At 43.2% G+C, this 25,441-nt stretch overlaps 2 protein-coding genes across 2 annotated transcripts; both read right to left on the bottom strand.

Moving 5' to 3' along the window:
• Positions 1 to 437: 437 nt before the first annotated feature.
• cc2d2a (coiled-coil and C2 domain containing 2A) lies at positions 438 to 18,186 on the bottom strand. The gene is made up of 40 exons (XM_044044544.1): positions 18,169 to 18,186; positions 17,869 to 17,939; positions 17,654 to 17,735; positions 17,456 to 17,512; positions 15,669 to 15,740; positions 15,200 to 15,584; positions 14,952 to 15,043; positions 14,693 to 14,863; positions 14,443 to 14,619; positions 14,082 to 14,253; positions 13,866 to 14,002; positions 13,273 to 13,404; positions 12,981 to 13,190; positions 12,794 to 12,900; positions 12,221 to 12,361; positions 11,969 to 12,125; positions 11,581 to 11,855; positions 10,544 to 10,721; positions 10,317 to 10,470; positions 9,786 to 9,933; positions 9,564 to 9,702; positions 9,037 to 9,240; positions 8,313 to 8,405; positions 7,589 to 7,680; positions 6,664 to 6,678; positions 5,551 to 5,718; positions 5,302 to 5,359; positions 5,037 to 5,146; positions 4,699 to 4,795; positions 4,518 to 4,616; positions 3,836 to 4,012; positions 3,296 to 3,310; positions 2,990 to 3,193; positions 2,781 to 2,870; positions 2,207 to 2,320; positions 1,838 to 1,972; positions 1,624 to 1,746; positions 1,466 to 1,524; positions 1,200 to 1,377; positions 438 to 766 (listed from the first exon to the last, which is right to left on the bottom strand). The coding sequence occupies exons 1-40, from the start codon at positions 18,184 to 18,186 to the stop codon at positions 581 to 583; spliced, it is 5,292 nt and encodes a 1,763-aa protein (XP_043900479.1). The 3' UTR covers positions 438 to 580.
• A 508-nt stretch (positions 18,187 to 18,694) lies between these two features.
• LOC122780788 (complement C1q tumor necrosis factor-related protein 7) lies at positions 18,695 to 24,826 on the bottom strand. Its single transcript, XM_044044064.1, has 3 exons — positions 24,681 to 24,826; positions 21,420 to 21,656; positions 18,695 to 19,828 (listed from the first exon to the last, which is right to left on the bottom strand). Exons 2-3 carry the CDS (start codon positions 21,646 to 21,648, stop codon positions 19,200 to 19,202), a joined length of 858 nt encoding a protein of 285 aa, XP_043899999.1. The 5' UTR covers positions 21,649 to 21,656; positions 24,681 to 24,826; the 3' UTR covers positions 18,695 to 19,199.
• Positions 24,827 to 25,441: the final 615 nt, after the last annotated feature.

Genomic DNA, 25,441 nt, shown 5'->3' with positions numbered 1-25,441 from the left:
ATTTGAGAACATGTTCACGTCTTTATCTCACTGTCAGACAGACGTCTGTAAACCACTCACTCTCCCACACCAAACCTCAAAATCAGTGATTTTAGCTGCTGGACCTCTGCTGCCTTGTGTGGTCACTTTGTGTCACTGAGGTCAAGCTGAACGTTGGATTTCAAACAGTGAAGTGACAAAATAAGATATTAGAACTAGTGATGGAGGCAGCAGTGGATCAATAACTCCTGTGTGTGTGTGATGTTAAAATCACTGATTTTCTCTCTCTGGACTTTGGTGTGGGAGAGTGAATGGTTTACAAACTTCCGTCTAACAGTGAGATTAAGATTTGAACATGTTAAGACCGTAGATTTTATAAGGTGAGACTTCCTCATTCTGCTGCCGTGTTTTCACTAAGGGTAAACAAACACGCCTACATCTGCAGAAAAACTAGAACATTTAGTGTTTCTGAAAATGTGACATTTAATGGAGGTGATGGATTTTACATGAATAAAGTCACGGTTAAAAATATTAAAAGCTGTTTAATTACATTACAGTGTGCGTGCAGGTCTGAGCAGACGTACTCCAACAGGATTGGAGGTCAGGTGCGGACGAGCGATGCCAGGTAAATCCACACTGACAGCACGTTGTTGGGGTACGGGTGAACGTACACGGCCAGCGCAAACTCCACGTTAGACGACTGGATGTTGTGAACACCGGTGCTGTGCACGGCCTCGATGATGGGCCGGATCTCTGAGAACGGGAGGTGCAGCGGGAATCCTGAAATCTGTCAACATAAACCACGAGACACGCCATGACTGATGACATCAGACAACAGTTCAGAGCCACACCCACTGCTCTGCTTTTAAAGGTCACAGTTTTCAGAGTTACCTTACTGTCACTAATGTAAACTAACATTCACATAAAAACATACATTTATCTTTGAATACGACACAAAAACGTACATTTATCTTTAAATGCGACACAAAAACGTACATTTATCTTTGAATACGACACAAAACTTACATTTCTTTCTAAATATAACTACGAGCCCAATGTTCCAAGAACAATATTTTTCATAAAAATAATAATGTTATTTATTAATAGAAATTAATTTATTTCTAAGGGTCTATGGGTTTAAGGGTTAAGGGTTAATGGTTCGATGGTCTAAGTATTTAAGGTTCAGGGTGTAAGGGTTTAGGTTACTGGAGCAGACTCACCCTGTTGTCTCCCAGCATGCTTTGCAGCTCGTGGCGGTGTCCCTCGGCGATGTCCCGCCCCCCGCTCTGCTCCAGTTTTGGCAGAAAGTGTTTGAGGGTGGTGGTGCAGTGACGGTTCCAGCGTGTGGGCTGACGGGGGCGCCATTCCATCATCTTCTCCTTCAGGATCTTCTCTATTCTGTTAATATCAGCAGAGAGTGTGTGTGCGTGTGTGTGTGTCTCTGTGTGTGCGCGTGTGTGTGTGTGCGTGTGTGTGTGTGTCGTACCTGTCCTGAAGTTCAGCAGCTGCTGCTCTGTCTGTCCGTCGATACACCAGCTCCTCCGGCTACAAACACACACACACACACACACACACACACGTTGACAGAAACAGCTGCTGGACGACTTGGATCCAAAGTTTAATCCCTGGATGTGAAACACTCACCTGAACACTGCTCAGTCCGGGGTGAGAGAAAGCTCGTGAGAAAAATGGCTTCCATAAATTAGCTTTTGTGACGTCAAAATTCACGGTCATTGGTGAAGCGTGTTCTTGAATGTTAAACCAAACCTGAGTGAGAGAGTGAACATGAACTGATGAGGAACGCCATCACAGCAGAGCGAGACGCGACACAGTGGACGGATCATTAAAGGACGCTCACATTGTCTGCGTTGACCAGGCAGCCGACGGCCTGCAGGGGGCAGAAGGTGTCGTACTGACCGTAGAACTGACCACTGCTGGGATTCCAGATCAGGTAACGACTCTGCTCAAAGGTCAGGACGTACGCTGTCGCTCCCTGAGACCAAACACGGCACAAACATCACGATACTTTTCATCGACAAAGTTACTGATCGAGCTGACACCACAGAAACCACTTCACAAAAGACTGATGTGATCAAATCTACGTCATCTTCACAACATGATTATCATGTCTTTATCTCAGTGTGAGAAGTAAGTAAGTGCTTCAAGACAAAAAATCAAACTCTGACTTTTAAATCCCTCTAAAATGTGATAAATGAGTGTTTCTCACCTCTGGTATCGCTGTACCAATAATGAGCCAGGCTTTTTTGCCCATAAACAGGAAGTAGTTGCACAACAGAACAGCGTGTTCCTCTTCATCTCCTGCGAGGAGCGTGAGGAATTGCTGTAACATTAACAAACAGTCGAGGAGCTTCATCAAAAGAAAGTCTGTTTCTGGATTTCAGACAAACGGCATAGTAACTTAAAGCCATATGATGTCATGTTGTGACTTTTCTTTTTATGAGTTACGAAGGTCAAAAATCCCACATCAAAATATTATAATAATAATATACGTGTTGAAGAAGAAATGTAACAGCATTGGAATTCTCTCACGGTCACACAGTAAAGCAAATAACACGACACAAAACAAGAAATAAAGCAAATAACACGACACAAAACAAGAAACAAAGAAAATAACACGACACAAAACAAGAAACAAAGAAAATAACACGACACAAAACAAGAAACAAAGACTCTAATCTGACTCTAATCTGAAACAAACAGAAAAATGGCAGCAAAAATAACACGAATGACATGAAAGAAAACAATGAGGTCACTTTAATAAAAGTGTGTGTTTGACTCACGTCACAGGTGCTCCAAAGGTCACAGGTGAAGGAGAAGGTCACTCTGTCCGGCAGAGACGGGATGAGGGAGACGAAGCGAGCGACCAGAGTCTGGTGAGAAACAGAGGGAGGAGCCACATCAGTCAAACACCTGCAGGTCGGCAGGTAAAACAAAAGACCACAGTGTCCATTCTTTTCTTTCCAGGTTAGATAGTTGACGTCAGACTCACCGTCGCCGCCTGGTGGTTGTCAGGAAAGGCGTCCAGCAGCTCCTGCGGGGGGTTGAGCGCTCGTATGTAGCGCGTGATGAAGACCGTTTTGCCGCTGAGGTCGATGACGGTGGTGACGCACGGGCGGTCCGGATACGACTGAGCCGCCTCCCTCTCAAAGGTGTCTGAGGCGTGGAGCAGACGCTCGTCCTCCTGACTGTCAAACTGACAACAACACAACAACACAATAACACAACAACACAACAAGGTCAACGTTACTGTGATGAGTGATGACATGAAGGAGATGAATACATGAGGCACTTTTACCTTCACTTCCCTGATCTAGAACATGCAGCAGAGCAAAATCAAGCAAGTGACACAGAAAAGATGAAAAGAAAATTATTTTTAAAAAAAACTATACACACACACACATAATTCAACATATGACGTAATATGATTAAAATATGAAGAAAATAACACCAACATAAACAACCCACAGTAAACCACTCACTCTTGGCTGCCTCGTGTGGTCACTTTGTGTCACTGCGTTAAGTCGAAATGTAAGGTTTCAAACACTGAAGTGATAAAATAAGACATTTGAATTCAAACTTATTATAGATTTCAGCTGCCAAAGACCTTATAAGGTATGCCTTGAAAAAAACCCTTAATCACTACTTTAAGAAAAGTGAAAATCATCCTAGACTAAATGTTGACATTAAACTTGATCAAAAAGAGCTGATGAAGTCAGTAACTCTATTGCATTTGCTTAGTTCTAGGGAATCTTACTTTAATGAGCTGTAGAATATTGTAAAGTTTCACTTTTTGACTTGAAATGATGAACACGGACACAAACGGACACAAACAGACCTTCTCCCTGATGGACTCTCCCGGCACCAGGTGAGGTTCGATGGTGATGAAGAGTGTGATGAAGGCTCCTTCACTCAGGCTCCTTAGGATGTCATAACCACTGTTGGTGCTGTGGCTGCGCTCTTTACTGTAGCCTAGCAGCACGGCCGGCGTGTTCACCTTAAACGTCCCATCAATCTGACACACGCAGAAACACACGTAAAACACATGCAGAAACACATGCAGAAACACATGTAAAACACACACAGAAACACACGCAGAAACACATGTAGAAACACATGTAAACACACACAGAAACACACGCGAGAAACACAAAACACACACATAAAACACATGCAGAAACACACGCAGAAACACATGTAAACACACACAGAAACACACGCGAGAAACACATGTAAAACACAAAACACAAGCAGAAACACACGTAAAACACATGCAGAAACACACACACAGAAACACATGTAAACACACACAGAAACACACAGAAACACAAAAACACACACAGAAACACACGTAAACACACACAGAAACACACAGAAACACATGCAGAAACACATGTAAAAACACACAGAAACACACGTAAAACACACACAGAAACACATGCAGAAACACACGCAGAAGCACATGTAAAACACACGTAAACCGATGAACGTCAGTTTATCACAGTCACTGTGACACTCACCCTGGACTGAGAATAGATGGTGCTGAAGGGAATCTTCACAGAACCTAACCAGTGCTTCTCTGCTCGGCTGTGAATCGATGTCCCGCCGTCTTTGTCGTTCTGAGAGAAGCAGAGAGAGCAACAGAGGAGTTAAGGCCAGTGTTTCCTCACAGACAAAAACCTCAGAGACACTCTCACTCACCACTCCAGTTTCATAAACCACCTCGTCAAATATGTTGATGAACACTTCGTCTCTGACCGACTGCAAACTGGCAACGCTGTAGTCACCATTGGGGGCGCTGTGGAGAGAGAATGAGTTTATCTGTTTGTTTGTAAAATTACAAGAAAAAACTGACGAGCCAGAGAAGACCCTTCATTTCTCTTGAATCCACATTTTGTTTCTGCACAGCAGGATTTTTAAGAAAAATATGTGGTGATTAAAAAACTAAAAAAAAATGACTTTTAAAACAAAATTCCTGAGGACAAAACAATGAAAAAGACAAATCATTTGTAAGAAGGGTTAGGGAGTATTTGTGTCACCTGAAGGGCAGCAGCAGCTCCTCGTTCCAGCAGGGGTTAGGTCCGTCTGCTGTGGTCGTTTGAAGAACCGAGCGCTGGAAGGAAACTTCCACAAACGGCCTCACCAGAACCTTCACCACACACACACACACACACAACGCTCATTTATCAAACCATGTTAAAACTGTGTTGTGTTCAGTGTTTTGTGTGTTTCCTATGTTTTGTGTGTCTGTGTCTTCACTGTTTTCTGTGTTTCCTGTGCCTCTGTTCGGATGAAGGAGATTACCTGACTGACGAGCCAATCACTGCCCTGGACGACGCCCTGAGGACACGCTCCAGGTTTACTGAAACAGGAAGTACAAACGTTTTTTTACACAATAGCCATGTACGGCGGGGTTTGAAGACGCGCTCAGTGCTCAGACCAGGGCTCTACAGCGCCATCTAAGATCAGGGGACCCGCCCTGAACATGTCTGTTGTTTCTGTTGTTTGAATTGAAGTGAACGATAATGGTACTTTTCAGTGCTGGACACTTACTTGCTCTGTGGTCTGCGGACCGGGATGTCGTAAGCACGGATGACGTTGACCAGCAGCTTGATGTCTCCGTCCGACAGATTCTGAGCCGTCACCTTCTTTCTCTCTTTCCTCTGAGGTTTCAGTGGACGTTTGGGTTCGGCCAGTTTGAAAAGGTTGAGTCCCAGAATCCTGAAGAGTGGGGAGAATCAATCTTCAGACGCACTTATCTTAACAACACATAATATTCACTGATAACAGTTCAGTCCCTCCAGGCGTGTGTGGACTAATCCTCGACACTTACGAGTTTTATAACGCAGAATCCGTTTGTATAGAAATCAGAGCAGATGGTGGCCAATGATCGATGCTTGTATATTTTACTCAAACTTATTAAATAGAAGTGTTTAGTGACAACAAATAAAACCAAAAATGGGTTTCAGTTCAGTCACCAACACTAAAACAGAACTTTAAATGAAAATAATGTATAAACTAAATATTAAATACATGAAAAAGGGCATTAAAAAACTAAAATCAATGTCGATTATTAAAAAATATCAGTCACCAAAGAAACCTAATAAAAAAAGAAAGTCATGCAATAAAACGCAATATCAATGTGGGCGGAGCCTTTCAAAGCCGGAGAGCGTTCATCTGGTGGGAGGGGCTTATTTCCTGTTCTGACAGGTTGTAGTCAATGTCAATTAAGCTCCTCCCACTACCCTCTCAACTAAGAGCAGGTTTTTGTTGTTGGGGGCGGAGCTTTGATGAAAGGAAGGCACTGGGGGTGCTATTTATATTATTATTTTACTTGAAGTTTACTTTAAGTTTTAGTGAATTAGCAGCATTAATCATAATTTGTAATATTTAATTAATAAATGGTAAATATCGGCCAACTTAATCAGTTTACTTCTAATATATATATATATATATATATATATATGACTCCATCAAAATCATAAATGGAGACAGAATCAATATTTCACCTGAGTGACTTGTAAATGCCAACATACAGTCCTAGTGACCCCAGAGGGTCTGAAGACTGCAGGAACTACACAGGTCAAAGGTCACTACAAAGGTGAAACTCAGACTAAAAAGGGATGAGACTAAAGGGGGGGGTGGGGTTAAAGAAGAACAACATACCCAGAACCTGCACCACTGTTTCAAACACAGAGAAAAAAACAGACATCACAGAAAATTCACAGCATTGACAATATGAGATAATGAAGAACACACGTGTCAATCTTCTTCTGTTCTCTGCTCGTAAAGAAGAAGACCAGAGGAACACAGATCAAAGAGGCCGCGGCTGATTCAGGCCAAACGAACGTTCTCACTTCTGCCCTGACAACAGGAGCAGGGAGTTCTTCTTCAGGTTCCTCTTCTGCTAGTCCATCTAGTTGTTTTTGCCATTCTTCTTCTAGTCCTTCTTCCTTTCTGGTTATTTTTCTAGTCCTTTTTTCTCTAGTTCTTCTAGTCCTACTGGTCCTTCTAGTTCTTCTAGTCCCTGTAGTTCTTCTACTAGTCCTAGTCCTTCTTCTGGTCTTTCTAGTTCTTCTAGTCCTTGTAGTTCTTCTACGGGTCCTTCTAGACCTTCTTGTCCTTGTCGTTCTTCTACTAGTCCTTCTAGTTCTTCTTATTATTGTAGTTTTCTTATTCTAGTTCTTATTGTTCTTATTCTAGTTCTTCTTGTTCTTGTAGTTCTTCTTCTAGACTTTCTAGTTCCTCCTCTGCTAGTCCATCTGAATCATTTTCTAGTTCTTGTGATCGTAGTAATAATTGTTGTTGTTGCTGTTCTTCTTCTTCTTCTTTTGGGTTTAACAGCTGCTTGCATCTCTGACGTTGGACCACTGCCATCCTCTGGAAAACACCCACAACTAACAGAACTCTAGCTCCAACCCTAGCTCATGTTTTAAAACACAGGCTCTTTCTGTGAGTGGTAGCTGTGGCTGCAGCTGGACAGAAATAATTCAGGGATGTGTCTTCCTTCCAAACATGTCCACAGTGTGTCCTGCATGTAAAAGACGTCCTCATGTTGTGTGTGAACGTGACAAAGTGCAGGAATATTTACCCGATGCTTGGTATCTCCTCTTCAATCACTAAGTCAGACAGCAGGTAGTGATGTCTGGCAAGAAGAAATCTGTTGATGACCGATTCCCTGATCTGTAAAAACAAAAGTAGCAGGTTAAAGAATTTCAACTACACACACACACACACACACACACACACACACACATATATATATATATATATATATATATATATATATATATATATATATATATATATATATGTATATATATATATATATATATATATATATATATATATATATGTATATATATGTATATATATACATACATACATACATACATACATATGTATATGTATATATGTATACATATACATATATACTTATATACACATATATACATGTATATATGTATAAATATATATAAAACATACAGTATAATATATTATAAAAAAATAAAATTGGAACTGAAGAAAGCTTAAGAGACTTTCAACTGTACTACAACAACAACTTTCAAGTAGAAAGTTATATTCTATATAGACTATATATACACTTTCTTTGAACTGCACTGAAGAATTCTAACACGTGGAAACTGGAAATGATTAAAAAAGACCGAACCTAAACCTCTCAACTCTAAATAACAGTTTGAGAGACTTTCAACCACTGCTCATATGCAGGGAAATACAAATAATTAGTATTCTTATTATTATGATAAATAGCAGTAGAGAGTTCAGTTTTCCTGCTGGTAAATAAACCGTGTCACCTTCTGCAGATATTTGGCCACCAAAGCTCGGTGTGAGTCCAGATGATGTTTGGTGTCGATAATCTCTCCTTCCTTCAGCCTCTGCTCATAATCCTGAAAACAACAAGGAAATGACGACGTCATTCAGTGATCAAAAACACACGTGAACGAGCTGAAACAGTTATTGATCAGGTTAATCATTAAAGGCTGTGTTCAGTTCAGAGAAGCAGTGAAATGGAACTCGGCCATCAGTCATTTGATTATTTACATGTATAATTTTCTCTCTACTTTGAAACTTTAACACTTACCTTTACTTCATTTTTCTACCGTTTTTATTGTATTGTTGTTTTTTTTCTTGTTTCATGTTTTTTTAACTCATTCATTTATGAGTTTACTTTACTTACTGTTTGATTGATTCATATACTTTTTTATTTATGTACTTGTTTACTTATTGACTTTTTATACCTCTTTTATTTAACACTTTTATTCATCTTAAACTTTTATGAACTGGATCTCGACAGAGTTTCCAAACTCCAACAGGTGGCAGCATTGTTACATCATGGATGCCGGCTGCCGTTCAACACCACAGAAGAAGAGGAAGTGCACTTTTTATTTCTTTACTCTATTCTCTGTTGTTTTTAAATGTTTCCACACAGGACTTTTATATTCAAGTGTTCCTCAAAAGATCGAGGTAGAAATCATGTTCTTGTGTCACACGGAGATAAAACACATGTTTATTTCTGACCTGGAAGACTTTGTCAGTGACCTCTCTCTCCTGAGCAGGAACACATCTGAAATTACGAAACTCTGCGACCTCTTGTTTCCGAAGTCTGAGCAGACGGAATCGTCTGGAGCTCTCCAACTCTTCATCGCTCACAAAGTTAAACTCCTCCTGGAGCTGCTCCAGACGGAAGTAATCTGGAACGGTCACCTCTCCACTGCTGGCCACCTGAACACACACACACACACACAGACAGACACACACAGGTTTACGTAGCTATCCTTTTAAGGACTCACACACTGACTTCCATTCATTTGGAGAGCCTAAAAAAGAGCCTTAACCATAACCAGTCAATGACTCACCCTAACCTTAACATCACAACTAAATAACTCATCTTAACCCTTAACCCCAAACACTAAAAAACCTTAAAGTTGTTGTGGAGGAACTTCTTGTCCTCTCATGTCACTTTAACATCATTTCCCTTGTCCTCTTGTTTTGATGCCATGTTTTCCCTTAACTGCAACTAAAGTGAAGAATGTATAAAAACTCACTTTAAGCAGCTGCATGATGGAGGCGTTTTTGGGATCGTTGGGGTCCAGACGTGACTGCGTCGCCCAGTCTGCGATTTTCTTCATGTCGTACAGTCCAGAAGCACCGATGTACGAGACGGCGTCCACGCGTCCCAGTCCACTACAACACACACGTTATAAAAATAAGATATATGAACGCTACAACAGGTCTGTGAGTTTCTAGTTGAACTGAAGTAAAAGTACCTGTGTACGCCGCCCTGATTTTGAGACAGGGGAGGAGCCAGTGGAACGTCGTCCTCGCCGACTCCCCAAGAAACACAGCACGACAGTTTCCCAGAGGTCAACAAGGTGACTTTGTTACTGCCGTCGGCATCAAAGGAGAGGGGGACGTCTAACATGACAGACACACAGACAAGATTATGTCCCACACCTGGAAATGATGATGTTCTCAAAGGTCACATGATTCTGTTTGAATGATTTCTTTGTGAACACTCAAAAGTGATTCATCAATGATCAGAATGTGACCAAACATAATCCAGCATTAAACAAAGTCACTGAGATCATTAAAAACAAACCATGTGACATCCACAGAAGAGCACACACACACACACACACACACACACAACAGCTCTGACAGAGAACTCTAAAGGATTTCTGACAGTTATTATAAAGACAGTGGATCATGTTTGTAATTGAAGGGGAACATACTTCACACTGATCCATGATAAAACAAACACCTGTACAGGAGGACAGATGCCACTCCCACACACGTACCACTCCCAACTCCCTCGTGGTCAAACATCACCCTCTGGTTGCTGCTGAACTCAAATTCCTCAACAGGAACTCGGCCCGTCAACACAGACGGCTCCGGCACAGGGACGAACACCTGAGCCAGGAGTGGACATGATGACCCGGTGTCCTCAAATACCTGCACACGTACAGGAACCATGATTAATGAAGAAAAGCCACCTCTCTGTGGTCACCCTCTGTCTGGACTGTACCTGTAGGTTGATGCTCTGAGGACAGTTTAAGATCTTGAGAGTGAAGATCTGACCAAAGTGGACTCTAAAATCACTGTTCAGGGAGCGTCTGTCAGTGCGGGAGACTTCTTTGTCGTTGTACACGACTTTGACAAAGAGAGAGCGACGCGTCACCTCCTCCCTGCGTGCTACTTCAGCCCTGAAACCAAATATTCAAGGGGTTTTAATATTTGACTTTTCACAGAACAAGTGAAACCAGTCCTGCGTGTATTTGCTGAAAGACATAGAATTAGGGACGTCACAAAAAACCGATACTTGCGATACCTTTCGATTCTAAAATAAAAAAACACAGACGATGCCTATGGAAGCACCGAGGCGCGGTAAGTTTCGGTGCTGTGACTCTTCCGGAACTAATGGGGCAGTATATGCTTCGGAGTGGTCCAGCTCATACTTGCATTCAGAAGAGGTCACGAAGAAATAGACCTCACATGTCATAACAAACCTCATGTGAAAGATGGAAACTGCGGCTGCAGCACCCCGACTCGTGTTTGGAAATATTTTGCAATATTTTTCCAATAAAGATGTTTATTTTTAAGTAAATGGGATCTTTGAAAATCCTTCTTTTATTATTTTACCGTGGTATCGACTTGGCATCGAGAATCGTGTCATTTTACTGGTATTGGCACCGACTACTGAATTTTCGTATTGTGACATCTCTACATTTAATATGAACTTTATCAGTCTAAACCTTTGGTCTGTGAGAAGAACATGTTCTTGATCTCACTGTTGGACAGAAGTTTATAAAGCACTCACTCTCCCACACCAAAGTCCACAGAGATAATCACTGATTTTAACATCACACACACACACACACACACACAGCTACCTCCATCACAAAGTTCTAATGTCTTATTTTGTCACATTCAGTACATTTAGACTTAACTCAGTGACAAAGTGACCACACGAGGCAGCAGAGGACAGCTGTGGTGCAGGTCACAGGCTTATATTTCTATGTCCATGAACAAAGTGACTGAGTGTGTCAGAGCTGCTGCTCGTACCTGGGGCAGAGTTCGCTGGCGGTGATGTTTCCAGACGCAGACAGATCAGGGATCAGGACGGGCTCTCCTGGTTTCCTGCGAATCCTGGACGCTTTCTCTCTAACTCGCTGCTCGACGGAGTCAAAGTCCGGCTTCTCGGGAGGTTCTGGCTTCGGGAGATCTTCTTCTTCTACAGCGGGCTCTTCTGGACCACTGCCCTCCTCATCTTCATCATCTTCTTCTGTGTCTTCCTGTAACTGTCCCTTTTTCTTCTTTTTCTTCTTCTTCCTCGTCTTCTTTTTATCTTTCTGCAAACAATAACATGACGTCGTCACACCGTCGGGAGAATAATCATGGATTAGAAACAAGAAGAAAATCTTTGTTATTGCTGAAACAAACACACGGGCACCTGTTTCTTTCTGGACAGCTTCCACTCGGACAGCTGCATCTTGTACTCGGCCAACTTTCTCTGGTATTCCTCTTCGCTCTCGGCCTCCAGCTCCATGACTTCTGCCAAGATTTCCTCTTCGTGCTCGCGCTCGTCTGACGCGCGGTCCACACTCGCTCTGGACAACATGTGGACAGACAGCGCGGCATGTTAGAGAAGACTTTCACACACACACACACACAGAGAGAGAGAGAGAGAGAGAGAGAGCTTTACTTTCTGAGGCTGAGCTTGTACGGAGTGTTGGTGAACTTCTGGAACTCTCTCAGGGCTTTTGTCTCCTTCCACACTTTCACCAGGTTCTTCAGCAGAGTCCGATCTTTCTCCTGCTCGCTGTCTCGCAGCTGCCGTGTATTCCTGCCATGTGGAGAAGAGGTCATTAAAAACTAAAACATGTCCTCAAAGTCAGTCTTTGTCTTTGGCGAGACAGACATCATCACGTCGTCTTTTTCTCTCTCCCTTAACTTTACTCGCTCATTTTTCTGCACAGAATCTCAGTAGGTGTCGTCGTAACAAACAACACAGGCATCGACCCAAATATCAACTTCACTTCTTTACTGCACTTTCAATGACCCATGTTTCTTTCAAGGGCCTTGAAAAGGATTTCAAGGACCTATGTAATCCCTGAAGAGCACATCGGCAGCAGAACAAAATATCAAGTTCTGAGCACTTTCAATAGACCAAGTCTATTTAGGACGAATTTCAAATACTTTTTTTCACACGCTTTCAAGGACTTCAAGGACTTCAAGGACCCGTGGGAACCCTGATGATGGTTCTTAGGAAACTCACCGAACCTCCAGACTGTAGTCGGATATTCTGTGCTGCATGACCTGAGAGAGGCTGCGTCCTCCGTGGATCTCCAGCATGTTCCTCAGCGCTCGCCTCAGTCCATTCAACTGCAAAACAACAAAAACACACCAGACCAGGTTCAGTATTTTAGAATGTTCAGGGTTGCTTTTGGGAGTTGAGAGTTCACCTTGTCTGTGAGGTGTCCTGTCAGGTTGTTGTGTTGTCTGCTCAGATACTGATCGTAGAGCTGAACCAGACGAGACGCCAGCACGTGTTCACGGCTGAAGAGAGGGTGATGAGAGAAGATCAGACCGGAGACATCCACGTCCAGACGGTAGTCTCCTTCTGGATCTGCAGCACCGCTCATGGTCATGTGTGCATGTTTGGACTTCACCGCCTGCACACGAGGATGAAACAAACAATGACCTGTGTGTCTGTGTGTGTCTGTGTGCGTGTGTGTGCGTCTGTGTGTGTCTGACCTTCCTGAACACAGTGTGCAGAGCAGGGTCCAGGTCGTCCCCCATGTGGAACAGAGGTGGTCTGGTGGATGATTCCTTTATGGGGTCGGGCAGAGCCACGATCCTGCCGTCGTCTCCAAACCACTTCTTTCCCTGAACAAAGAAAATCAGTAAAAAATAACAACAACTTAATAGAACTTCAGGGAAATGTAGAACTTTTTAAAATGGTTCTTTAGAACAAAGAGGGACAGAAGTGAAACGTATATAAAGGGAGGCAAAAGAATTCAAATGGTTTGAGTTCAGAGGTCGAGAAGTGATCGATGAGTCGCTTTATATATATATATACACAAATATATATATATATATATACATCTGTGAAAAGTGAAAGTGTGTGTGCGTGTATACAGTACGTATATGTATACAGTACATATATGTACCGTATATATATATAAAAAGAGTTGTTTTTGTTTTTTTGAATGGTAAACTATACTGCATTATGTTTTTTGTACCTCAAGTCCAATGATTCTAGCTTTCATTTGTAAACTTTACACACTGGACGTCGCGCATGTTCATTTCCTAACATGCAGATGAAAGACTGTAAATAAAAACGTTACCTCGTCCATCTTCAGGACACGGTTCTCCAGAATGTTCTGGTTGGTCTTAGACACAGGAGGCCTCTCCCCCACGTAGAAACCCTCGTCCTCCAGGAAACGCGGCTTCATGTTTTCAGGCAGTTTGACGGACGTGGGCACTGTGACAATGAAAAAGTGATCGTCCTGAACACAATCAAAAACTGACACTGGCATTATTTTTATTATTTTCACAAATACCTGCTCTGTAACTGGGCGTGAAGAGCAGCCCGCGCTCTCTCTCTCGCTGGAGGAGTTTTCCATACCCGACGTACTCTGCTTTCCTCACTTCCAGGAAGTCGTGAGACGACTGTTCGATGGCCAACAAATCCTCCTCTCCGTCTCCTACCAGAGGAGCTTCTTCAGTCTGAGACTGTGGCAAAGGACACCATTCTTATTTTACATGAGGAGGAGGAGGAGCCTAACTCACATGCTATGAATCAAAATGTCAAATACTGTGTAACTCACAAGAAAACTTTATTTATGTGTAAAGTTGTAATTTCAGTGAGATTTTCCCTCAGATTCTGTGATTCACCTGCACTCGTGTTCCTGTTGTCGTTACCTTGTCTTCCTTTTGATTATCCTCGTCTGCGTCGCCATCTTCTTCATCTTCACTTCCTCCCTCCTCTGCTCTTCTTTTACGTCCGGTGCTCTCGGTCGCCGTGTCTTGTGGATCTGGCTCAAAGCTGAAGGTAAAGAAATTGTACGCCTCCTCAGCGGTGGGGAGGCCTCTCTCTGTCTGTAAGTGTAATAAATAAAGACATTTAACAGTGAAGGAGACCAATAATATACGACTCTCTTCAAAGACTTACTTGTCTTTCTGACTCTCTGAACTTGACCCTGGAGCTGAGGTGGAGGGAGGCATGAGGACTTCTGTCTGGAGTGAAGGAGCTGCTCACCTCTCGGTCTCTGAGGCTCTGTAAACGACTGGATGTCTCCACAGAGGAGGACGATTCCTCCTGCTGAAAGCTCCCGGCTTTAGACTGGAGGGACGACAAGGCAAAGCACTTTTCATCAATGAGATGAGACGTTTAAATCAAATGACTGGAAACAGGGTGGAGCGGGTCTTACTCTGGCTGCTCTCAACCGCTCTTTCAGCTGCTGCGTCACGTTGCTGTCGAAATGCTGAGAGCCAGTCGTGGACTGAAGTCCTGAGGTGAGACCTGGAGGACAGACGTGATCATGACTCAGCGTTTTAAGCAGGGATAGGAAAATATACCTTTTTATTTTGATAGAAATCAGGCACAAGTTGATTGAGGTGAATTCATTTTCTTTCTGTAAAGCAAAGGAACGTCTGACTGTCAAACTCAGTGACCGACCTCTGAGAGCAGCTAGTGGAGGTCTTGAAACAACCGTTGGTTCTGCCTTCCAAGACGATCCCCTCTCAGCTGATCTGCTCTCAGACGATCCCCTCACAGCTGATCTGCTGTCAGCTGATCTGCTCTCAGACGATCCCCTCACAGCTGATCTGCTCTCAAACGATCCCTTCTCAGCTGATCTGCTGTCAGCTGATCTGCACTCAGATGATCCCCTCTCAGCTGATCTTCTGTCGGCTGATCCCCTCTCAGCTGATCTTCTGTCAGCTGATCCCCTCTCAGCTGATCTTCTGTCAGCTGATCGCTCCTCAGCGTCACTGTGGAGCTGCCTGGTGGAAATCACCTCCACATCATCCTGAGACTCCTGGACTGAAGACCGCTCAAGCAGCTGATAATCCCCATGGAACAGAGCAGGGATTAGAGGTGATGGAAGGTTTCAGATGATGCCATAATGACAAACAGAGACAAATACCCTTATCTTCCTCTTCTCTCTCTGAGCCTGGATTCTTCGTTTCAGTGTCTCTCCTGGATCTTCATCCTCCTGCTTTAGCACACGAAAACTGTGACAAACAGCAACAACTCAAACAACATCTACTGCTAATTAGCACACGCAAACTGAGGGAGGTGTTTGTTAGCTCCAGTCCAGGACTCAGACCCGAGTCAGAACCCAGTCCTGATTGTCAGGGCTTGTCTAGACTCTGACTCTTTAGTGGATTAGACTCTGACTCTTTAGTGGATTAGGCTCTGACTCATTAGTGGATTAGACTCTGACTCTTTAGTGGATTAGACTCTGACTCTAGTGGCTTAGACTCACTCTGACTCTCTGACTCTTTAGTGGTTTAGACTTAGACTCTGACTCTTTTTAGTGGATGGACTGACTCTTTAGACTCTTTTTTAGTGTAAGACTCTGACTCTACTCTTTAGTGGTTTAGGTGGCTTCGACTCTGACTCTTTAGTGGTTTAGACTCTGACTCTTTAGTGGTTTAGACTGACTCTGACTGACTCTTAGTGGTTTAGACTCACTCTGACTCTTTAGTGGTTTAGACTCTGACGGCTTTAGTGGTTTAGACTCCACTCTGACTCTTAGTGGTTTAGGCTCCCACTGACTCTTTAGTGGTTTAGACTCCACTCTGACTCTAGTGGTTTTCCCTCTGCTCTTTAGTGGTTTAGACTCTGACTCGACTGACTCTTTAGTGGTTTAGACTCTGACTCTTTAGTGGATTAGTCTCTTACTCTTTAGTGGATTAGACTCTGAATCTTTAGTGGTTTAGAGTCTGATTAGACTTTAGTAGGTTAGACTCTTACTCTTTAGTGGTTTAGACTCTGATTAGACTCTGAAATTTAGGACTGACACTTTTAGTGGATTAGACTCTGACTCTTTAGTGGTTTAGACTCGACTTACTCTTTAATGGTTTAAACTCTGAATCTTTAGTGATTTAGACTGACACTTTAGTGGGACTCGACTAGACTGACTGACTCTTTTATGGTTTAAACTCTGAATCTTTAGTGATTTAGACTGACACTTTTGTGGATTAGACTCGACTGACTCTTTAGTGGTTTAGACCCGACTCTGACTCTTTAGTGGATTAGACTCTGACTCTTTAGTGGATTAGACTCTTACTCTTTAGTGGTTTAGACTCTGACTCTTTAAGAGTTACTTGAACTCGACCACTGATGAGTCAAGACTCTCTTAGCGACTTTGACTCCAACAACACTGGTGACTCTTTTAATATAATACTAATAAAATACTCCACCTTAAATCTGAAGAGTTGACTCAGACTCTTTTAGATGACACATATCTGACCACTCTTTTTAGAGACTCAGACTCAACTCCGACTCTTTTTGAGACTGACTCTAATTAAAGACTCTGACTTTGACTCTGAAGACTCAACTCAACTTTTAGCAACGAGTACTTGACCACTGAGGGGTCAAGACTCACCTCTTGTTTTGGAGACTCCTTCTCTAACACTGGGCTCTTGAGACTTGACTCGACTCTCACTTTTATAGAGACTCCAACTTTACTCTGACTCTTTTTCCGTGATTTGAGTGAAACTCTTATTTTAGTTACTCAGACTTGACTTTGACTCTTTTTAAAGGCTTCATTTTAAACACTGGGACTCGACTGAGATTCAAGGTTTAGTGATTAGTCTTCAAAGCTGTGTGGTGGTGGGGGCCAGCCAGCCACACACACACACACACACACACACACAGTAGAGAGGGACTGCAACCTACAAACTACAGCACCAAACACACACCGACCTCCTTAATCGCGGGTCGTCGTTTCTCTTCACTCGACTTGGTCGACGTAACCAGAGCCTATCGAGTATAATGACATGAGCTAAAAGCGTTAGCACCTTCGTGTGTGTGTGTGTGTGTGTGTGTGTCTCATGTAGAGACTTGACGGCTAACTTCACACTTGTAACATCATTTATTCACGTTAACAGTCGTAAACGTCACCTGCTCGTCGTCCTCGTCTTTGCTCTTTGCCAGTGTCTCTTGTAAAGCGCGTCTTTTCTGCCGCAGTTTATCTCGAACGCCGCTGAAACACAAGACGTGGTTGTGTTGAAGCTGAGCTAGCATTAGCTTAGCGTATAAAGCGGTGATTTATTTGTTGTTGTTTTTAAGCCACTTTAGAGTCGTTTAATGAGGAGAACATGGGCGGGGACATGTACCTTGACGACGCCAGTGTGACGCTGGTGGTCGCTGTGACGCCTGGAGTTTGAAAAATCCTGACTTTGATCGACTTTTATCCACATTAGTGGGACAGTCTCTCAGCGTCGCTGCCGCTGCTTAGTAACGAGAGATAAACTACGTCTCAACCGAACCCGCGTGAAATCAACCAGACATGAACCCGCTCTCAATAAACGACAAAGAAGACCCGCCTTCCCCTGCCTCTGATTGGCTTATCGTGATTTACCTCCGTATTTGTATCCAATCGCCAGTTTTCATGTCAAACCCTGAACCAATCTGACGCAGAGGAGGCGGGACATTGTTTAAACTTTATTGAGAGGACAATTTGGACACAAAAAAGTAGAATCTTCAGTATAAAATACACTGCCTGGCCACCTGGATTTAACTAAGCAAATAGGTAAGGGGTTGCTGCAGTTGGTCAGGTCTAGGTTCAGCAACATTATGTGCCCTTAGAATGAGGTCAGCTGACTACCTGAATATAATGAATGAACAGATTATTCCATCAATGCATTTTTTTCTTCCCTGACGACATGGGCATATTCCAAGATGACGATGCCAGGATTCATCAGGCTCAAATTGTGAAAGAGTGGTTCAGGGCGCATGAGACATCATTTTCACCACAGAGTCCAGACCTTAACCACATTGAGAATCTTTGGGATGTGCTGGAGAAGGCTTTGCTCAGTGGCCCGACTCTCCCATCATCAATACAACATCTTGGTGAAAAATCAATGCAACACTGGACGGAAATAAATCTTGTGACATTGCAGTAGCTTATGGAAACAATGCCACAGTGAATGAGTGAGTCATCAAAGCTAAAGGCGCTCCAACCATGTGACCCTTTTTTTTAGGTGGCGACTTTACAGGCAGTGTACATCTGTGATTAAACTTTGAATAAAAATTTTGTCTCCAATCTTTTAAAAAAATACCAGAAATCACACACACACACACACACTAACACACACAGACACACAACTTCAAGCTTCATTAACACATTACAAACATTTGAGGTTTCACCAAACACATCTACGTTTATCTTTGTGTCACATGTTTTAGTATTGTTGTGTTGTTGTGTTGTTGTGAAAAACAACAAAAACAACAATACTAAAACAAAACCCTCCAAACCAAACTCAAGTATGATTGTTTAAAGGAATAGTTCAGGTTGTTTTATCTCCCACATTTCCATTTAAATATGTTGTTTTCAGATTTTAAAAACATAAATGGGATGTGGCTGAAGTGCAGTAACAATCAGCAGTGAAAGGTGATTTGTCTGATAAGGGTCTGGGACCAACAATAAAATAAGCAGTTCCTGGTTCTACACATAATCCTCCGCCAGTATGTCAAAGTAGTTCGTGTCAGCGTAGAGGAGGAAGCCGGAGAACAAGCTGTCGGCCCAGCCGGGGTCTGCAAATAAACCGTTCTGGTCGTTGTAGAAGATTTCCAGCCACACCTCGTCTTCTGGGTTCAGGTACATCACAGTGGAGCCTGACGCCACGTCGTGATTTCCCGTGTTGCCGTCGAAGGTTTTGACGCGATACTGGCCGTTCTGCACCAGAGCGATGGCCAGGTGTTTGTTGGCCAGTGTAATGTCATATGAGAAGTAGTAAACACCCGGGTACGCGCAGATAAACTTGCCCGTCTGTGGATTGTAGTGTCCACCGTCGTCAAAGAGGATCTTGTTGAACCTGATGGGGGTGTTTTCTGCCGGGTAGCTGCTGGTGATTCCCACAGAGAAGGCGGATTTGGGCAGAAGGCTGCCACATCTGCACACTCCCCCGCTGCCACGTGGCCCTCGCTGACCCTTGTCCCCTTTCTGTCCTTCACGCCCCAAAGGACCGGGAGGGCCCATGTCTCCGTCCTCTCCTGTGGGGCCTCGTTTCCCCGCGGGCCCACGGTCGCCTCGCTCTCCGATCTTTCCTGTGGGACCGACTCTGCCCTTCAACCCTGAAGAAAGACAGCAGAGTCTGTGAGACACATTCACACAGAAGCACAACACTGTCCTGTTTGTTCCCCCTCATAAAAATCTATGTGTATCTGAAGAGCACACGTTAAAATCACTGGTTTTCTCTCTGGACTTTGGTGTGGGAGAGTGAGTGCTTTACAACGTGACACAGACTTCAATGGGAAGTGGCTAAAAAGTGTTTTTCATTGTTTTTACTGTGAGCCTGTTAACGTCTCAGGCTGGTTCTCAGCATTAGGGGGCGCTCACAGCACCTGGAAAACCTGGAATATCCCTTTCACAATTTCATCAATTTCTGACTATGATCAAGACACTTATTCATGTTCAATCAAGTTCTCAGTGTCTCCATCACCACTTCCTTCCTTCAAAATAAAAGTGTATCATCTGCAAAAGTAGTAAACATGACAACTGATAATCTCTGCGTCTTTAATCTAATCTCTGTTTGAAGAGTTTGTGTGCTGCACTGGTCTAAGAATAAAATATTTCCATGTTTAGAGTTTTTTAGAGCACAGCGGCCTGCAGTCAGTAAACATCCTGCAGTGAACGCTGCTGCTGAATGTGTGCTGTCATGTTCAGGTGAAGGCATGCGTGTGTGTGTGTGTGTGTGTGTGTGTGTGTGTGTGTCTGAATTCCTCTTTCCACACACAGTGGAAAATAAAAGGCGTGTGTGTAAAATGAAAGGCATGTGTGTGACTTTTATTGATTTATCGCTGACAGATTTATCTCAGATCAGACTGCAGAGATGGTGTCAGTGCTGCTTTTTTACTGATGGATGATGGAGACACAAATATCTTTGCAGTGAAACGTCAACTTATCCAGAGGCTTTTAAAGGAACCCATATAATGGAACTTATACAAAACCACTTTATTATACTTGGATGCGCTGTAATTATGGAGCTTTTGGAAATACAACTTTGTCTTTTCCTAAAAACCCTAAAACCTGTGCAAGGACAAGATTGTTCTTCTTCTTATTTTCCATGTTTTATGTCAGTTTCTTCTCTGATAAAAATAAAGTGCAACACTCTGGTTGATGGCGGAAACAAATATTCACTCGAACACAGCGACTTCTAGAATTTGCGTAAAAATTGCAGCATACATGTGATATTTACACAAAATGTATGTAAGGTTTTTATTTTTATATTTTACCCTGACGCGGGAGTTTAAGTTGTCATGTGATGGGGACACATACAGAGACAAACAACCTACAGTGTCCAATTCACCTAATACCAAGACACCGAGCATGTGGCCCACTATGCAGACTAGATCTTGGTAAATCTAGTCTGAGTCCATGATTTATCAAGCGTTAACTACTACGTTTCCTCTCCTCCATCCTCCTGCCAGGGGGACATTACCTTAGTTGTGTGACATGAGCTACTGAGCTCTAAAATGATGAGTGTATAAAATATGATGTATGATGAAGCCAGAGGGAAGGAAACTGGGTGAAACCAACACATTCTCACATTTATCTAATCTAGATTTAATCAGTGATCTGAAATATGATTAATCTGAGTGATTTATTGCTGAGTACAAATAACCTGATGCTGAATCTGTTCAGGTTTTTTTTTATATATTATACCTGTGTCTCCCTTCTCTCCCTTTTCACCCTTCCTGCCATCTCTGCCATCTCTTCCCGGGATACCCACATTCCCATCTGCTCCCGGGGGTCCGCTGGGACCGGGTTTACCGGGCAGACCCGGCGACCCGGGGACGCTGCAGATCAGGCGCGGCGCTCCTTTCGGCTTGGTCTCAAACAGTTGTCCCCACACACAGTGGCACAGACAGACGCCCGCCATCAACGTCCACATCCTCAGATCTGTGGAAACAAAGTCACTGGGACAGTTTACACGTGCGTCCTCAACTGAATTCAATAAATCGCCATAAATATTAACAACTCAGCAACTATTTCTATTTCTTCAGCAGCTTTATCCATCTTCAGAACACGTTCACGGCTTTATCTCAGTGTTAGACTGAAGTTTGTAAAGCACTCACTCTCCCACACCAAAGTCCAGAGAGAAAATCAGTGATTTTAGCTGCTGGTCCTCTGCTGCCTCGTGTGGTCACTGTGTGTGTGTGTGTGGCAGCAGTGGATCAACAACTCCTGAAAGTCACTCATGTTCTCTGTGGACTTTGGTGTGGGAGCGTGAGTGCTTCACAAACTTCAGTTTAACACTGAGATAAAGACGTGAACGTTCTCTGAGAACAAGCCTCCAGCAGCAGGGGGCGCTCACAGCGTCGGGACCGACGTTAGCTCGGCGTGTTGATGATGTTCTGATGCCAGATCTTTCCTCTCCGTCTTCTCTGTTTCTTTACTAAAACATTCCTCAGTCATGACCTAACACACAGCACAGTTCCTGTGAGTGTGAGCGCACACACACACACACACACATCACAGAGTTGTGTCACACAAAGACAAACAGAAGATACCGTTTACTGACAGACGTTTAAACATCATCGTCATCATCGAGAAACATCTGGACTCCTGTTTGTGCTGCGACTCCAGCTTCACACCTTTATAACAATGATTATTAACTCTTCTAAACATCGGTTTCATCAAAAATACTCGTATATTTCGTAATATTTGTACAAATGCATTAGAAACAGCAGAACTGAGTCAGCCTTTTATCACAAAATTTAAACGTTCTTTAATTAATCAACCACTAAATTAATATCAATGCATTCATATCTGTAGTTCATTGGGGGTGTCGTCATTAACTAACATTTGTCACAGTAATTTAATAAATAATTAACGTTGAATGAAGCGTAGAATTCTGCTTTTATATAAACACACTATTTTCAACTTTGAAAACAATGTAACACGTGTAACTGCAGGGGGCTAAGAAAGGCGGCGGCTATAGCTACGAAACTAGGAGTGACGTCGCCTTCCGAGTTCATCGCGTTCCAGTTCCAGAGAAGTCGGAAACACAAATGTATCTCGGGCTAGCATCGCTCTACGCTGTGTTTCTGCTCACACAAACTGTAGTGGCTAAGCCCCAGCTTAAAGCCACTGAGGGGCTGCAGGACAGGCTAAACTTATTAACGCGCTTGATACGCTTTCTTGTACGTCCAATGAAATCCAGTCCAAACGCTTGCTTTGCTTAATATGCGACCTTTTAGTCCAAAAAACAGCAGTAAATGACAGTAAGTGCCAAAAGCATATCGTTTTAGCGGTTGAAAAACTGTGCACTCTTCCGCCCGGCAACACCTGCCCAGTGACACAAAGTTCCCACCTTTATAGCAACAAAAAGAACACACCCACCACCTGTCGGCATAAATTGGTAGTGCAGCAGCTACACAAAGAAATGGCTCCTACACAAACATTGTAGCAACACGTGCGACTGATTCACTGTGAAACACAAACACGACAGACGTCAAAGTAGCAGTGTTTGTGCACGAGTGGCAGCCATTTTGCTAACACTGTTTTTTGTCTGTATTTGTGACGGTGTTGTTTTTTTTGTCCTCTGAGTTTTTCTACGTTAAACACGAAGCCCAGGAAACGCAGCTGCTGCCTGTGCTGAAGAATCTGACAGGGATCAAACATACAGGGAATCCTTGTGTGGAGAGAGTTATTTGGACATATTTGCCAACGTGGGTGTGAGAACATGAGTCTCACATCTGCTCTTTGGCTGTCTGTCTCTCTGTCTGTCTGTCTGTCTGTCGGTGCGCTGCAGAACATGAGCAACAACATGTTCTGCACCTTAAAGGCATCGCTCCCTGTCAGCATGGGCACATGTGATAGGACTATGTTCACATCTGTATTTCACAGATGTTCACAGAAGTTTCTAAGTGGAAATGTAAGGTTTGTGTCACTCTCCCGCACCAAAGTCACACAGAAAATCCCCACTTAAAAAATCACACACACTTAACTCAGTGACACAAAGTGACCACACGAGGCAGCAGACAGCTAAAATCAGTGAGATAAAGACGTGACCACACACACACTTAGTGTATAGAAGTGTGTATATGTGTATATAGTATAAACACACACACACACTCACACTAGCTGGGTGTTTAGCGTAGCATGTTTTTGATTGTGAGGGAAATGAAATGATCGCAGAGCCAGAGAGAAGTCCTGAGAGAGAGAAGCCACGCCCAACAGCAATGATGTCACACGCGCACACACACACACACAGAGGCCATTTTAAAGGTCTCCTCTGGTTACTATAGAAATATAATGATAGCTGCTTTATTTATTTTGAACAGTTTAGTTTCAGTGACACAGAGCAGCAGATTCTCTAGAGAGAATGAAGACAACATTTCTGCGTCCACTTTAACAAATGTCTTCAAATGTTTACTGAGGTTCACTGAGTTCAAAACAACCAGAAGATAAAGATCTATCTCACTGTCGGACACACTTTTCCAACAGGAAATTAAAGTCTGCACTCTCCCTGCACCAAACCTCATAGAGGAAACCGGTGATTTTAACATCACACACACACACACACACGAGTCGTTGATCCACTGCTGCCTCCATCACTAAGTTCAAATGTCTGGTTGGGTCAAATTTGGCATTGAAAATCCTTCATTTAGATTTAAATCAGTGACACATAGTGACCACACGAGGCAGCAGTGGATCAACAACTCCTGTGTGTGTGAGGGGTTTGGTGTGGGAGAGTGAGTCTGTCTCGCCGTGAGATGACGACGTGAACGTGTTGTGAAGATGTCGTACACTTAAACTGACGTGGATTGCATGTTTGTGCCCCGTGGAGCAGGGGGCGCTCTTTATGCTCATTCAGTGCATTTAAACCTGACCTCTGCCTTTAAGTTAGACCATAAACACCATGTCGAGAATGTGTATAAATCAGTCAGAGACAGTTTGACAGGTGTGTGTGTGTCTCACCTCTCTGTGGTCTCACTGCTGAGCTGTTTTTCAGTCCTATCTGCTCAGATCCTGGTCTTTGTGATGCTGTGATCTGTCCGACATGTTCCTCAGCTGTGCTCAGCTGTGAAGGAGTTCCAGCCGTGGAACAGCAGCAGCAGCAGCAGCAGCAGCAGCTTTATCCCCTCCCTCCCTCCTTTATCCACTCCCTCTTTTCTGCTTCATAAACTTCACAGGACGAATAGATTTGCTCCAGGAGAACAGAGTGTGTGTGTGTGTGTGTCATCATCTCCATGATGTCATGGATGAAGACTCTGTAAATACGAGACACTTAATGTGCAGAGGTCACGGCACAATAATGCTGCATTAATAAATGACATTTGAGTCACGTCGACCTCCGACTTCATCCCACTTGTACGTCAGACTCTCAGCACTAGGTGGCGTCCTTTCACACTGTAAATACAGCACGAGAAATAAATGACAAAGAAGGGAATAAAAAAAATCAGTCACACTATTAATAACCCTGATCAAATTGTTCTTCTGCTTATTTCTGTCGAAAAGTATGTTTCAGCGACATAAACATGTTATATCAAAGTGAGGACGACGTAAGAATAATGTAAAAGTAACTAAGCGATGATAGAGTAAGTCTCCAGGAAATGAATGTAAGTCAATGCAATGTCCCCTCAAGTCATGAATGTCCAACGTGTGCGTGCGTGTTGCGTATAAAACAAAGTCACCGCACTTGTGCCACTTAACAAAGAGCTCAACTCATAAAATCTACG

This window comes from Solea senegalensis, linkage group LG14, assembly GCF_019176455.1.
Source record: "Solea senegalensis isolate Sse05_10M linkage group LG14, IFAPA_SoseM_1, whole genome shotgun sequence".
Lineage (NCBI taxonomy): Eukaryota > Metazoa > Chordata > Actinopteri > Pleuronectiformes > Soleidae > Solea > Solea senegalensis.
Note: the sequence above shows the minus strand (reverse complement) of the source record. Positions and strands in the feature narration are given on the sequence as shown.